Source organism: Fonsecaea erecta, assembly GCF_001651985.1.
Source record: "Fonsecaea erecta strain CBS 125763 chromosome Unknown Scaff2, whole genome shotgun sequence".
Classification (NCBI taxonomy): domain Eukaryota; kingdom Fungi; phylum Ascomycota; class Eurotiomycetes; order Chaetothyriales; family Herpotrichiellaceae; genus Fonsecaea; species Fonsecaea erecta.
In genome coordinates, this window is record NW_017387245.1 from 3,680,274 (window position 1) to 3,694,085 (window position 13,812).

The window sequence follows — 13,812 nt, forward strand, 5'->3', positions numbered from 1 at the left end:
GCCAAATTTTCCTGTTCCTGCACGTCTTCTTCCAGTCTCGTGTGTGCCTTGCTGTAAAAGCTTTGCGCGCGCTTAGCTGGCTAGGAGAGGGGCCGACAACATGTCGGAGTTGTGATTTTGGACGTTGCTTGTACCTGCTGTTGAAAGTGTATTGGAGCATATACCATGCTGCCAGTCGCTGATCTCGACTCATCTCTGGTTTTGGTGCTGGACATCTGTTACTGCAGTTAGACCTACAATCTGTTGTATTTTACTTTGTTTTATTTTTGCTGCACTTGTACAGGAATCTGCAAACCGAACCACAAAAGTTAACGCTGGAAGAATCCCGGGCGAAGGCCACAGAGAACTAAAAGGCAGTACAGATAATGTCGGACGGAGCATTGTCGCCCTCTCCAGATTTTTCCGTCGTATCTTCACCGTCATACGAACCTGGAAACTCGAACGGTGGCCATCCCTTGCGCAACCTGCACGTGGTCGACCCTTCGAGGGTCGGTTCCAGCCGCGAGAGCCTCCTTGGCCCAGCCGAACTAGAAGACTATGACCGAGAAGAAGCAAGCATTCTGATTGCTCCTCCAGCTGATGGCGACGGGTTCTCTTGGGCACGCCAAAACCGGCTACTTAAATCCAAGTCCCCCTTCCAAGCTGTTTCGAAATGGATTAGAGGCCCTCAGCCTCCTCGAGTCTACCACGTTCAATCTTCCGAGTGGCTCCAGGATGCGTGCGACCGGCTCCTTGACCGGATTTTGCCCGGTCGATGGCTCAAGCTCTTGGCCCTGCTTGCTCTCTATGTTTCGTGGAGTGGCATGTTTCTTTTAGCGCTTCCAAAGTCGGTGATATCGAGCATTGATTCCGCCGATGGCCAACCGATCAGGCTAGACTGTACATCTCGGCTATGGTATGTGTTTGGATGCGACAAGTATGAACTGTGATTAACCTTCCACAGGGCCAACAGCACCGCCTGCGGGTTGGACGGCCAGGAATGCCGTCCTTTCGATGACAACCATTTCGCATTCATTTGCCCGGCTGGTTGTAAAGACGTCATGTTACTTGAGCCTCATTTCATTGGATCTCAGGAAGTCAATTACCGAAGCCTCGTGGTCGGAGGACCACAACGTCTTGAGGATCCTGCTTCCGCCGTCTATCGCGGAGATTCCTTCATCTGTGCCGCGGCCATCCACGCCGGAATCACGACCAACTCCAGAGGAGGTTGTGGGGTGGTGTTGCGCACGGGAGAGCGATCCAACTTCCCCAGTGTTGACGCCCACGGGATCCTCAGCATTGGATTCCCATCCAACTTCCCGCTTTCCTTCACCTTCAACTCGTCCAGCTCGGCAACGGCCGCGTGTAAGGATTCTCGGTGGACGTTCTTGGGCACGTCGCTCCTGATCACTTCTATCTTGTCCGTCTTCGTCACCTCGGCGGTGACGTTTTTCTGGTCAATATTCGTCGGCGTTTTTTTCCACGTGGCCCTGATATCGGATCCCCCGTATTACCAAGACTACGCCGACGCGGTCTCGCTGGCATTCAGACGATTTCTGCCGGCGGCCTTCGTGGGCCATGTCATCTACCAGTACTGTGTTCGCCGGACCTTGTCCGATCTCAAGGCGCCCATCGAGAGGACTGTGCTTTGGCTCGGGGGATGTTGGGTCGGAGCACTCAACAACGTCACCTTCGACCGCATCCCGATATCGCGGCTGACTCCGCACGACTTGAAGCAACAGCCCGGCGCCATCTTGGCGCTGTCGCTGATCGTCGGCATCATCCTCGTCATTGCGGTGGGGCAGGCCTGGTGCTTTAGAACCGAAGGTCGGATGCCGCGGTATCTGCTCTTCTACGGCGTCGTGGGCGTGTTGTTGACGGCGCTTGTTTTGATCCCCGGCATGAACCTCCGGATCCACCACTACATCCTGGCCCTGATCTTGTTGCCGGGGACGTCTCTCCAGACCCGCCCGAGCCTGCTGTACCAGGGCATCCTGGTCGGACTGTTCATCAACGGCGTCGCGCGGTGGGGCTTCGACAGCATCCTCCAGACGCCGGGCCAGCTCCTCCAAGACGGTGGCGCGGTTGGCAGCCTAGTACCACACCTGTCCAGCGCGCCGGTCGTCGGCGGGGACAACAACAACATCACGTTCACTTTCGACGGGGACTTCGCCCTGTCATCATCATCATCATCATCCTCGTCATCATCAGCATTCGACGGGATCGGCGTGCTCGTCAACGACGTCCTGCGCTTCCGCGCCTTCAAGCCAGACGACATGACCTTCCAATGGACGAGGCGGGTGAGCCAAGAGCCCGAGTTCTTCAGATTCGCGTACGTGAAGAGGCTCGACTTTGCGGCCGGGGAGTGGTACGGCGATTTCACGGCGCCGGCGGTGTGGCATGGCAACGGCACGTGGGTTCCGGGCGCGGGTTAGATCGGGCTGGCGATGGATAGATAGATATATTGATATATAGATAGACAGGCAGGCAGGCAGAACAGCGGCTGGGATGTGGCAGCCATGTATGTGGATATATATAAAGGAGATCTATTTACACAGACAGACCTCGTCCTTCGATATTCCGTCTTCCTTTTCTCTCCCACACACAAGCTTCTTGCGTAAGGGAATCCAACTACTTTTGTGTGTGACTAGATTATGATGTGTCGAGTTCGATCGAGTCCTTTCTGCACGAGAAACAACTGCTTGGGCTTCTGTTTCTTTCTTTCTTTCTATGCCGACATAAACATGGTTCGACCGCCACCATGTCACATAGATGGCTCGCCGGGAATGATCACGATAACTCGTTCTTTTGACAAACAGAGTTCCAGACCGATATCGAAGAAGATTTCAAGATTGCGTAACTCCTGTGAAAAATTGTATCCATTTCTGGCCCGCGACCATCGTTTCTAATGATAATAATGATAACAATGCCCGGCTTTCTTTCCGTCTTAACTCCTCGCCCCCTCCCAAACTGGTGAATAGTATCCCAAAAAGTCGTGTCACATATTTCCGAACAACTATTTTTCGTGTGCGTTTTTGGTGGCAGGGTCTCTTTGGTTCCGCAGGTTCTCTTTCCCACCTGGAATGAGCGGTGTTGATAAAGCCCACGAGACATCTGCCAGCCCGAATCGCATAGATGGCCGTGAACAACAAATTTCAGACTGGTTTCCCAAAGCGAACTCAAGCCGAGAACTCCTGTCAACTATTCAGGGGCCAGCCATCATGCCACATGACCCAATTCCGGAAGCACCTGCTTTTCCATGGTCGAATTCTGAATCAACGAGGGCGAGAAATTCCGGGAATAGTTGCCGTCGTCCCGGTCGTAGATGCTGATGCTATCCCGGCCCGCTTCGTCGCCCGACTCAGGATCGCTGTCATCCCGAAACGGCTTCTGTATGGTCCTTGAGCTAACTCGGCCTTCCACGTCATAATCCTCCACCACAAGGATCGGGTTCTTTTCGACTGAGCCGGTAGCTGTGCTCTCAATGGCCTTGGGGACCTCCGGCACGCTGTACAGATAGGTGGCCAAGAACACCAAGATTGAACCAAACAGGAAATAGAGCGTGGGAACAAAGTTGAAGATGAAGATCGAGGCCACGGTCGAGAGGATGATGGAGAGGGAGGTGGCGAAGCCCTTGAGGATGTTGTCGGCGTACTTGATGACCATGGCCACGATGAGGCCGCCCGCCGCCTGAATGCAGACGGTCGCGAAGACGACGGAGTTGTAGCCCTGGAAAAAGCCATTCTCGCGGATTGCCTGGCCGTCCCATACCAAAGCCCCGGTGAGAGCGATGGCCAGACAGCCAATGCTCAGTTGGATGTTGCGGACCCAGATGGACGAGCTCTGACCATTCTTCAGGACTTTTTCGAAATAGACACCGGCGAATCCCGAGCAAATGCAGGCAATTGCGACAGCAATGATCCCCACCGCATAATTGCCCTGCTGGGGGTTGGCCGGGGCAGTCGAGGAAGGTATCTGCACACAGGCGACTCCGGCCGTGAGGATGACCAGGGACAACCACTTCTGGGCCGACAGGCTCTGGCCGAGCATCAACACGGCAAACAAGGCGGTCGTCAGGATCTTGCATTGATAGGTAACCTGGAACGTGGCGGCGTCCAAGTTGGTGGCCGCAACAAACTGCAAGTTGTTCTGGAGGGTGTATAGGATCGCCGGAACGAGGAGCTTGAAGAAGCCACTTTTGACGCTGAAGATGTCAGCCCACAGCTGCCTCAGACCGTAGCTGGTGGGATTCAGGTGCGAAGGTGCGTCGTTGGAGAGGGTCGGGAGGTGCGAGGATCGGTACTGGTGCCGCTGCTCGCTGATATGGACGCAGAAGCATATTAGACATTTCAGGACTTCGGACAGCACGACCGCAGTTGAGCTCAGGTATCTCGGACCGGGTAGGATTCGGGAATATCGCATAACAAGGACGAGGGAGGAGTTTTGGACGACGAGAGTGAGGAGGGAGACGTATTTCGTAGGGATGCCATGGATGGTCGAAACACCGTCTGTGGTGGGTTGTCAGTCAGTCAGTGAGTATCCTTGTGCCGCATCGCGGCCGGCCAGCGTATGGGCGTACCTTTGGTCGTCATTTTCTTGAATTGCAGAGAAGAACTGTAGGGGGTATCCAAAGTTGTTGATATAACAGAGAATAAGAGTAATACGACAGAAGATGGAGAGACAGCAGGTAACGAGTGACTGTTGTTGGCTGAGTGAACGAGTGACAACCGTAAGGGTAGTGATTCTTTAAGGAATGACCATGGGTGGATGATGCGAGCTCAAAAGCACAGAACGCAAGGGATGATGCATTTCATATCATTAAGGTGATCATAGTGTCAGAGCGGGATGAGTGGAGGGAGGCCCTCGGAAGCACTGTGAGAGAGGAGAGAAGAGGTCTGTGCCTGGAGGGGTGGTGTGGGTGGGATGAGGGAGTCTTAACAAGACATGTTCGAGAAAGCAAGGTGGTATGGATGGATGGTAGTAGTTGGTGAGAGTCAGCAGTACGAGGGACGCAATACTCCACCAACACCAAGGGAGAGCGACGTGGTGGTTGGTGGGAGGCGCCGGAGGGGCGTCAAGGCGTCATTGTGAAATTGCAAGGGGGCAGGAATGGACACGAGGGGGTTGAAGCATTTCCACCGAGATTCCTCTCCAGGTAGCAGTAGTGCTCTGTGAGACCCCTACGGAATGCTTCGGTACTCCGTACGGAGTACTCGGTACATAGTCATCATTCGATGCGAGGGCGGGTGGCACAGGGTTACGCGCAGCAGCAGGGCTCAGCTCTTTTTTCTTCTTCTCTTGTCTCTGATTTTTTCTGCTCAGCTGTCAGCATGACAGTCTTTCACCAAAAAGCAGGTCCAGACGGGTACCACCTATGAGCGGGTTGCTAAATGGCATCCACGCTTTTCCCTGCTGTCCTGCACAGATGTACGTGTAGAGACCCAAGGAGATCGCCAGGTTCACGCCTAAAGTACAGAGTACGAGGTACTTCGGACCTAAATTGCGTGCGTTTGGTGGTGGCTAGTAGTAGGCCAGGTAGTTAAAGATACCAAGCATCAGCCTTCCCAGCGCCCGCAGGAGTAGTGCAGTCCCTCCCCCGGAACGGCGACGCGCAGCGGGCGTGGTTGACCGTGTTACCGCGTAGGCACCTAACGTCGGAACCCCTAGTGGGTGCCGCGGGTGCCACCATTTGCACCCTCAGCCACAGAACCGTCACGCCTAGAAGCAAATCTGGCCCGAGCTAGGCCAGTCCCATTCAAGGGGCATCTTTAATTGGAAGATTTGCACCATTTGTGCCGTCACCGCCGTCTTTGACAACATTTCCTCATTTCCACCGCAAGGGTTACAGACCACCGACGGGTGCACAAAATGCCCGTAGCATTTATCGATTATTTTCCCGCGATTGGCGTATCTGGCTAATCGATAGCCAAAAGATATTCTCCGAATCTTACATGTTTCCGGCTGCCCCCCTGGAAGCTCTCGTTTCGTCTCAGGCACACGTCTCCCGCGTGTTTCGGGCTCTGTGTCGGGTCTTGGACATTTTCATCTTGGACACTAACAGCAGCTAGCACACACTCAACTCGCGTAGCTGAAATGGAATGAGGCCAGGTGGTACGGTGGCTCGACGGGCTTGCCGGTGAAAAATGCCAACAACCATTCCTTCAGCGACAACTGCACGTTGTACGAACAATGCTTCATCACCCAGGCAAAACTCGCTGCCCGCCATATCCGCCGGCTGTGAGCTTCGCTGTGGTCGTTGACTTGGATCTGCCACATGGCGTTGTTGCAGCTTTGCCCCGCGAGCCGGAGGTCTTCGATGGATTGATGCAGGTTGTCCATGTACGTCTGTAACGCCCGGAAATCGCTGGCCAGGTCCATGGTGATCATGGCCAGGGTCAGCAGGCAGGTGAGCTGGAATATGAGCTCGAGTCGGCGTGGCTGCGTGAGCTCGGCGCCGGGTGGAGGCTGCCTGGACACCAGCCCAAGCAACGTCGAACCCTCGTGGAGGTCGAAAGAGTGTATCCGTCTCTCATCAGCCTCGTCGTCAGCCTCTCGAGGCGAGGGCGCCGTCAGGGCACTGATATTCGACAGAGACTGCCAGAACTCCCATAGCTTCTCCAGGGAGGCATTCAGGCTGCGTACCAGCCTCTTGAGATCCGAATTGTCCCATATGTAGCTTTCGGGGCTCGTCCCATAGATGCATTCAAAGAAACACATGACACGCGACAAGAGCACCGAGTTGACCGCGAGAGGACCACCGGTGGTCTTCAGGATCTTTCTGACCGCCTGGTAATGCATGCCCGCCGCTTCTTGAGACCCGGATCGCCGGTCGAATGTCCCCAGGCTGATGATGGACGCGAGGAGGTCATCCTTGCGATTGGGGTTCGCCCGGGAACTCAGCTGGCGGACCATCTTCAGAGCCTCGCCCTTGTGCCGCATCACGGCCAGCTCAAGCGACCTTTTCTCCGCGTCGGAGGCATATTTGTTCAGCGAGACCCGGTACATAGCCGATCGCGCCATGATGACCTGAAAACAGGCCGGAGTGGTCAAGGCGATGGAGAAGTTGCTGGCCACCGGGTGGGGCCGGAGCCGCGGACTGAACCCATACGTCGCTTTGGGGTAGTAGAGCAAGTAGAAGCTGATGAGGTGCTCCTGGAAGCGGTCGAGGTTGACGGGCAAAGCGGCAAACGGGTCCAGGCGGTCTGAGAAGGGTTGGACGCTGTGGCGCACGATGGCCAGCAGCTTCTCCTCACGCGTCAGGTCCTTGAAGCGTTTGGGTTGAGGCTTTTCCTCCTCCTTGTTTGGTCCATCTTGAAGCTCGCCCGGCAGAGCGGCCGCCGGCTTGGGTTCGATGGGCACCAGTTCCCTCTTCACCCGCGCAAGAGATCTGCTAGTGGAGGACGCCATCGGGGTCCAGCACCATTTTGGTCCCGAAGAGAGAAAATCGATTCGTGTCTACCTAATAATACTGCCTGCCTAAGCAATAAGGAGCAGAGAAATCGTGAGGCGAGTCAGGGACGCGAAGTCGCGGCCAAGGCTCCTGCAAGATGCCCGAAAGGGCACAAGGTTGGTTCGTCTAACAAGCGAAATCAGCAGAGGGTGAGATAGGCGTACCTCCTTTTAGTAGTTAGTAGTAGCAGGAGGAGGAGAGATATCCGCTTCGCCAGGATTGTCACTCAGTGCGACCTCCATGGTTCCACGGCTGACTCTTTGAGGACGTCTTCAGATAACCCCGTATGCATATATATATATACATTATATATGCCCCGAACTGTGCTTCGTTCATTACCATTTTCGTTCGGGAAAGGGAGCGCCGCCGCTTTACTCGGGCACGTGACGGATGTCCGGCCGAGTACGGGAGAGCGCACTTGGGCAACGGGGGGAGCCATCCGTCAGTACGCTTAGCGTGGACAATATCCTCTGGGTCGAATTTTATTGGGCGGTGCGGTAAGTTCTTATTGACTCGGTATTCTCCATCTGCGAGAGTTCTGGTCTCATACTGTAAGTCTCAAGCGCTTTCTCCACATTCCCAACCCATGAAGATGTCGCGTAGACACTCTGGGATGCAATTCTGTGTCGATTTGGACGTCGTAATAGACTCTTGCATCTCTGTTTCCGTGCCTTGAGCAATACGCTCTCGGTACTCTCCGTCAACAGCCAACTTCTCTGATGTTTCTTCTTGTGCTTCGTCATAATCTTCCCCATCTCCGTCGCAGCAACTCATCCTATCATCTTCATCGGTGTCATGCGGTTCAAGCTCTTCGAGATCCGTCACAGAATGGGATGTATCGGTTAATGGCTGGGCACGTTGGCGGGCAGCGTAGCGGTTGCGTATTCCTATACAATTCAGATCGACGATTATCTCATGATTCTCACGCAGATGTTCTATAATGCCGGTTTTCGTGTATGGTGCGATGAGGGTGCCACACTCCGGGCAGGAATTCTCGGCTGACTGAAATGCGCTGTTCCTGCCTCTGGTCCAGAATGCGGCCCGTGGGATGTCACGCGCAGAGGGGTCACTTTCTTGATATCGTGCGCGTGAATAGAGGGCGAATGCTCTGGATGCTCGAGTTGGTTCTTCCTGTCGTCCGTGCTCCCGAAGGATATGAGAGCGGACTTTATCTTTCGCTTCATCAATGTAGCCACAATCCTTGCAGCCGAAGCCTGTTTTCATGTTATGCCGCGTCTCGCAATGTAGGGGAAGGTTATTTAAAACAAAACTCTCCTTGCAGCCATACCAGGCGCAAGGCACATATATAGGAGGCATCGTGGATTGACCGATTTGATTCGACCTGGGATTTGAAATTCTCGGTTCATGCAACAATCGAAAAGGGGTCGAATGTTCGCAAGTGTTTGTGCGCATCCAGCCTCCTACGGTTACTGTACCATTCACTGCCTAGTTAGATTCACTGTCCCAGGCAGTTGCCTTCTTATGTGACCGCCGAGCGTACAGGTAAGGCTGCGGAGCCTCTGTTGCTCAGTCCTAGCTTCTTCCTTAAATACCATCATTCTTATCAGATTTGCCAGATTCTAATGATTATGAGGCCAAGGCGTAACTTCCAGCTCTCGTCAACTAGATGTACCTTACAGCAGTGGTCGCATTTGTTATTTGCTACTTCTTGCCGTTGCCGTTGACGTCCGTCATGCCGCTAGATTCTTTCTCAGCCACCTTAGCCTTGAGGGTCTCACCCGCGTGCGGTGGTCACGTAAAGGGATACCGTAGACTAATACGATCACAAATTGAGTTTGGTATACTCATGCATTGTAGAGGGTGGAGACTATTGTAGAAAACAAACACTACGAAGCATTGATGAAAGATGCTGGCGCCTGACAAGATCAAAAAAGAACGAAGCGGTTTGTCCTGAGGCTTGTCATCATCGGCCAGAATGGAGATCGAACTTCAAACAAAACGTCAAAAAATTAAGAAATCTCCCCCGGGTGGGCTCGAACCACCAACCTCCTGATTAACAGTCAGACGCGTCTAGCCAATCTAGAACTATGTTAGTGAAAACCTTTGCAAGCCAGCTTTTGCAAGGAACAACGTACTGCGCCACAGGGGAATGTTCCCTTGTAATTGTTGGTAAATATTCTGAGAAAATATATATATTCTTGGTTCTAAAAGTTTACTCTTCCGGGCTTCCGGGCTTCCTTCTTGGCATACTACTACCTAATGTAATGCCAGCATAATGATCCGACATCTCTAGAATACGCATGTGGATGTTCTCCAATCCAAATTCTCGTCCTGCGTAAATGCCTTCGTCGACATCTTTCCGTACTCTACGACACATTCTTTGCTTGAGCATATTCCAACAGGCTTCTCTGGTGTAAAAGACCAGGCGATTACAGAGGATGAGCCAGGCAGTCGTTACCTTGGGTGACGATTGGTTGCTCGCCCGCCCTGAGTCTCTCTAAACTGAGTACTTCCTTGGTTGACCCTATCACACGAAGAAAGTTGTCGTTGCTACGTACAGTAGGAGCATCATAAGGTGGCGCATTGTGAGCAGTGTGGGCAGATTAGAAGAGGAGCTGGAATGAGATTCCCAGCACCCAAATAGATCCCATCGTTTAAAGTCGACTAAAGTTGATGTTTTGAATGAAGAGGAACTTCAAGGCTCCGGGAGGCTCCAGGAGCATCAGAGGGAGAAGGGGCTCGGTGATGCTGTCAAAAAGATAATTCTCCGTGGGTTAAATATCGCCGTCGCTGCAAGTGGGATATCAATGACCGTCATGAGGAATGGGGCGGAGGATCAAACAAATGAGACCCCAAGAGGGATGTAAATAGGAAGAATCGATATCAGAGCTTTTCGACCCTAGGGTGGCTTCCTACGATAATTAGGATAGTTAAACCCACTAAAGTACCTACGGCGTTTTACCTTATCACTTCTCTTCTTCCCTTAGCACGTTCGACCTGCTAGAATATCGTCGTACGGATGGGAAATAGGTTTAGGTATGTCTTTCCCTTTATATATCCACATCTAAAGGTCCCCTCGATTGGTTCTTCAACTGTGCATATTTCTAGCTCGTATGTATTTCTCTAGTGAAATTAGCGAAGTGATATTGCCGGTGTAACTTATAGATTTTACCTAATTCTATTCTGGATGCATAGAGTTGAGCTTTGACTGTCGCGAAGTGTTTATTACAAGCAGCTAGCCTTCACTTACCGGAAAGTGGACCTTAAAGTATATTATCTGCAGAAACGAAAAACCACGTATATTAATTTCGACCAGTGGGAGGAAACAGGAAATGAGTGCAGAAATTGCGGAATCACGTAGGCGCAGAGGCACATCACATCCATGCATGTAAGCAGTTGCAAGGTGAAAGACCCGGATTACTCGAGAACGAATAAGGCACCGGGGACAACGGATCATGCAGTCCAGTCACATACATAATACCAAGGCTGCATCCGTCTTGGCTCTACTGCGGCAAGTTTATCACATTTTGCCGCAAATCCAATAGATGCCCAATTGTCACCAGGCGCCGCTGCGGCCTGGATGGTGCAAAGTACAAAAGTAGGGCTCACGGACGAAAATGGCGGTTCGGAAACTTATCCAGAATTCTCGAGGATATAGTGGAAGTAGACTCTACTCATTCATCCTCATTCCACCGTTTGCACAAACGACACTCCCCGTACACCACGCCGCGTCCGCCGTGCACAACATCCCCACCACGCCGGCGACCTCACTCGCATACGCCGGCCTCCTCCCTCCCATCTTCTCCCTAACCAACTTCAAAAAGACCGCATTGTCAGCATCTTCATCACCACAAGGATCCTCAACCTTGCTTAAGGGCGTATGATCCTGCCACCCCTGAAGATCCCTCCAAAATCCTTCCCCAGCAGCCTCATACATGACTCCTTTTACTGGGCCTGGGTTCACTGCGTTCACCGTACATCGGTCGGCCAACTCCCTCGCCCAAGTTCTTGTCATCGCCTCTAATGCGGCTTTCGTTCCGCCGTATACCGTCTGGTTCGGAAATCCTAGGCTTGAGCCTACGGACGATACGTTGACGATTCGGCCGGACCGATCTTTCGGTAAGTAGGGTAGAAGGGTTTGAAGTAGAATCAGTGGGGCAAGAACATTGATGGTGTAGTGGCGGGTGAATTCGTCTGTGGTCACATCGGGGAGGGCTTGGTTAAACGCAACTCCGGCGTTGTTAACAATGATGTCAATTTGTAGAGTTGCGGTAGTGGTAGTATCCTCTGGAGAAAAGGCGGTGGTCGAGGAGGAAGGCGAAGAGGAGAAATATTGTTTTGCGGCGACAAGGATCTTCTCCGAGGCAGGCTTAGGGTCGCTGAGGTTCGCTTGGACGGGGTAGCACTTGATGCTGTGAGTGGCGGAGAGGGTGGCACAGAGCTGCATGGTTGGCGCGGTTGAGCTGTCTGAAGTATAAACAAGAAGAAGGTTGCAGCCTTTGCTGGCGAGGTTGTTGGCTATAGCCTCTCCAATTCCTGTTCGGGACGGTATTGTGAGTGGGAGGACGCGAATCTCGCAAATCGAGAACAAGATATCTTACCTCTCGAGCCGCCAGTCACAACGCCGAACTTGCCCTCAAGCAGTCTAGCCATTACGGAGAACTGTGCTTGTGGTAGAACGTAACGTATATTGACTCATACAAGAAGGAAACAAGTCCCAGGGTAGGTATGAAGAAGAGAAAATGTGAAAATGGAGAACGCAAGATGTCTAGCTGTTATATAGGGCAATATCGGAGGCCATAGCTTCGTCGAATATCAACTTGTCAACTAAATGATCTACCACCAACCAACCAATGAACTTGCTGACTGATCGCCAGGATCTTGACCAGAAAAGGAAATTCACGTTTTGTCCCTCGCGCCAGTTGGCCTTCAAACGTGTTCTCAGACGCTTAATGGCATGTCTTTTCGACCGACCATCCCGTCAAATTCAATTGGATGGACTGCTCGGGTAGCTTGCATAGGTCGCAAGGTGGTGTTGATTACCGTGGCTATACATTTTGTTATTGATCAGAGTTAACAGTCATATTAATTAACGAGTACTAAATCAGTCCCCTCGGTCCCTCGTGCGGTCATGAAAGAGAACTAAGAAGTTCTTGGATACCTGGGGTGACTCCTCCTGTGTTGGCGTGCGGCGTCGGCGGCCCGCCGCAGCCGCCACTTTTATTGAACGGAGTTCCCTAAAGGGAAACCCGGAACTGAGCATTTCAGGTGCACCACCTTCATAAGGATGGCACGCCAGCCCGGCTTCTCTTTAATAGGCAGTAGCGCGGCACGTACAAGTTTCAGGCTGGGGGGCGTATATAACACTTCTCAATTTCCAACCCAATCGACAACGACTCTTGCTAGAACTATACGGGGACTTGAACTGAGCCAGTCAATCCCGGCTGTCTAGGAATCCCGAGCTCTCATGCTTGGGCATGCCGGTGCATGAGTCAGGGCTAATGTCATGAATGACAGGAGTGTTATCCTTATCTACTATAGTGCCTAGAATCTCTCAATAATTGATAGGATTCTCTGTCTTTTTGCCTATGGCAGGGAATTGAGGCACTATTCCTGACATTTTAATATATATTATTACGTATATACCTATTAAGATCTCTCCTACCGCCGACTAAGTTAATACCTTTAGCCTTTTAGCCTCGCCCTAGTTTAATATAGCGTGTATTCAACTAGAATATTATTCTTCCGAATAAAAACGAGTTATCACGATCGTTATCAAGAAATCGAGAAAGAAAAATTATACGTCGTTAAAAGTCTATCGACCGATTGCACTTCTAAATATCTGCGAAAAGCTGCTAGAACTAATAATAGCTCGAAGACTCTCGTAACTCGTCAAAACTAACAATCTTCTCTCAGAATCACAGATAAACGCACGCGAAAAGAGATCTACGAACCTAATACTACGATTTCTAACAGAACAAATACACACAGTCTAAAACAAGTTAGAAAAATCACAAGTAGCTACGATACTTTGTAAAGATCTATTAGAAGTATTCAATAATGTTAATCATCAGAAAGTAATCAAAGCTCTTCGTCAAAGAGATATTTCACGAACACTTACGAACTGAGTCGAGAGCTTTCTAGTAGACAGAACTACTACTATTAAAACAGCAGAATAAGAGTCGCAAACGTTCGCAATCTCAACGAACATTTCGCAAGAATCATCAATATTATCAGTTCTCTTTCTCTTCTTTATTGCGAATCTAATGCATACGATTAATGACGAAAAGTAAAGAGTCTCTACAATAGATTTCGTGAACGACATCAACATCATCTACGAATACGGCACGGAGCTCAACTGCAAGATTCTCGAAGAAACGCATCGTAAATGTCAATAATAAGCCGCACAAAGCGAAGCAAAA

At 51.5% G+C, this 13,812-nt stretch overlaps 5 protein-coding genes across 5 annotated transcripts; 1 reads left to right on the forward strand and 4 right to left on the reverse strand.

The window, feature by feature from the left end:
• Nucleotides 1–365: 365 nt before the first annotated feature.
• On the forward strand, nucleotides 366–2,414 carry AYL99_03078 (hypothetical protein; the record flags this gene model as incomplete). Its single annotated transcript, XM_018834594.1, has 2 exons — nucleotides 366–895; nucleotides 944–2,414. The coding sequence occupies 2 exons, from the start codon at nucleotides 366–368 to the stop codon at nucleotides 2,412–2,414; spliced, it is 2,001 nt and encodes a 666-aa protein (XP_018697218.1).
• Nucleotides 2,415–3,198: 784 nt separating this feature from the next.
• Nucleotides 3,199–4,571, reverse strand: AYL99_03079 (hypothetical protein; the record flags this gene model as incomplete). The annotated part of the gene is made up of 2 exons (XM_018834595.1): nucleotides 3,199–4,487; nucleotides 4,559–4,571. 2 exons carry the CDS (start codon nucleotides 4,569–4,571, stop codon nucleotides 3,199–3,201), a joined length of 1,302 nt encoding a protein of 433 aa, XP_018697219.1.
• A 1,483-nt stretch (nucleotides 4,572–6,054) lies between these two features.
• Nucleotides 6,055–7,386, reverse strand: AYL99_03080 (hypothetical protein; the record flags this gene model as incomplete). The annotated part of the gene is made up of 1 exon (XM_018834596.1): nucleotides 6,055–7,386. The coding sequence occupies one exon, from the start codon at nucleotides 7,384–7,386 to the stop codon at nucleotides 6,055–6,057; it is 1,332 nt and encodes a 443-aa protein (XP_018697220.1).
• Nucleotides 7,387–7,987: 601 nt separating this feature from the next.
• On the reverse strand, nucleotides 7,988–8,653 carry AYL99_03081 (hypothetical protein; the record flags this gene model as incomplete). The annotated part of the gene is made up of 1 exon (XM_018834597.1): nucleotides 7,988–8,653. One exon carries the CDS (start codon nucleotides 8,651–8,653, stop codon nucleotides 7,988–7,990), a length of 666 nt encoding a protein of 221 aa, XP_018697221.1.
• Nucleotides 8,654–11,060: 2,407 nt separating this feature from the next.
• On the reverse strand, nucleotides 11,061–12,043 carry AYL99_03082 (hypothetical protein; the record flags this gene model as incomplete). The annotated part of the gene is made up of 2 exons (XM_018834598.1): nucleotides 11,061–11,926; nucleotides 11,992–12,043. The coding sequence occupies 2 exons, from the start codon at nucleotides 12,041–12,043 to the stop codon at nucleotides 11,061–11,063; spliced, it is 918 nt and encodes a 305-aa protein (XP_018697222.1).
• Between the last annotated feature and the right edge of the window lie 1,769 nt (nucleotides 12,044–13,812).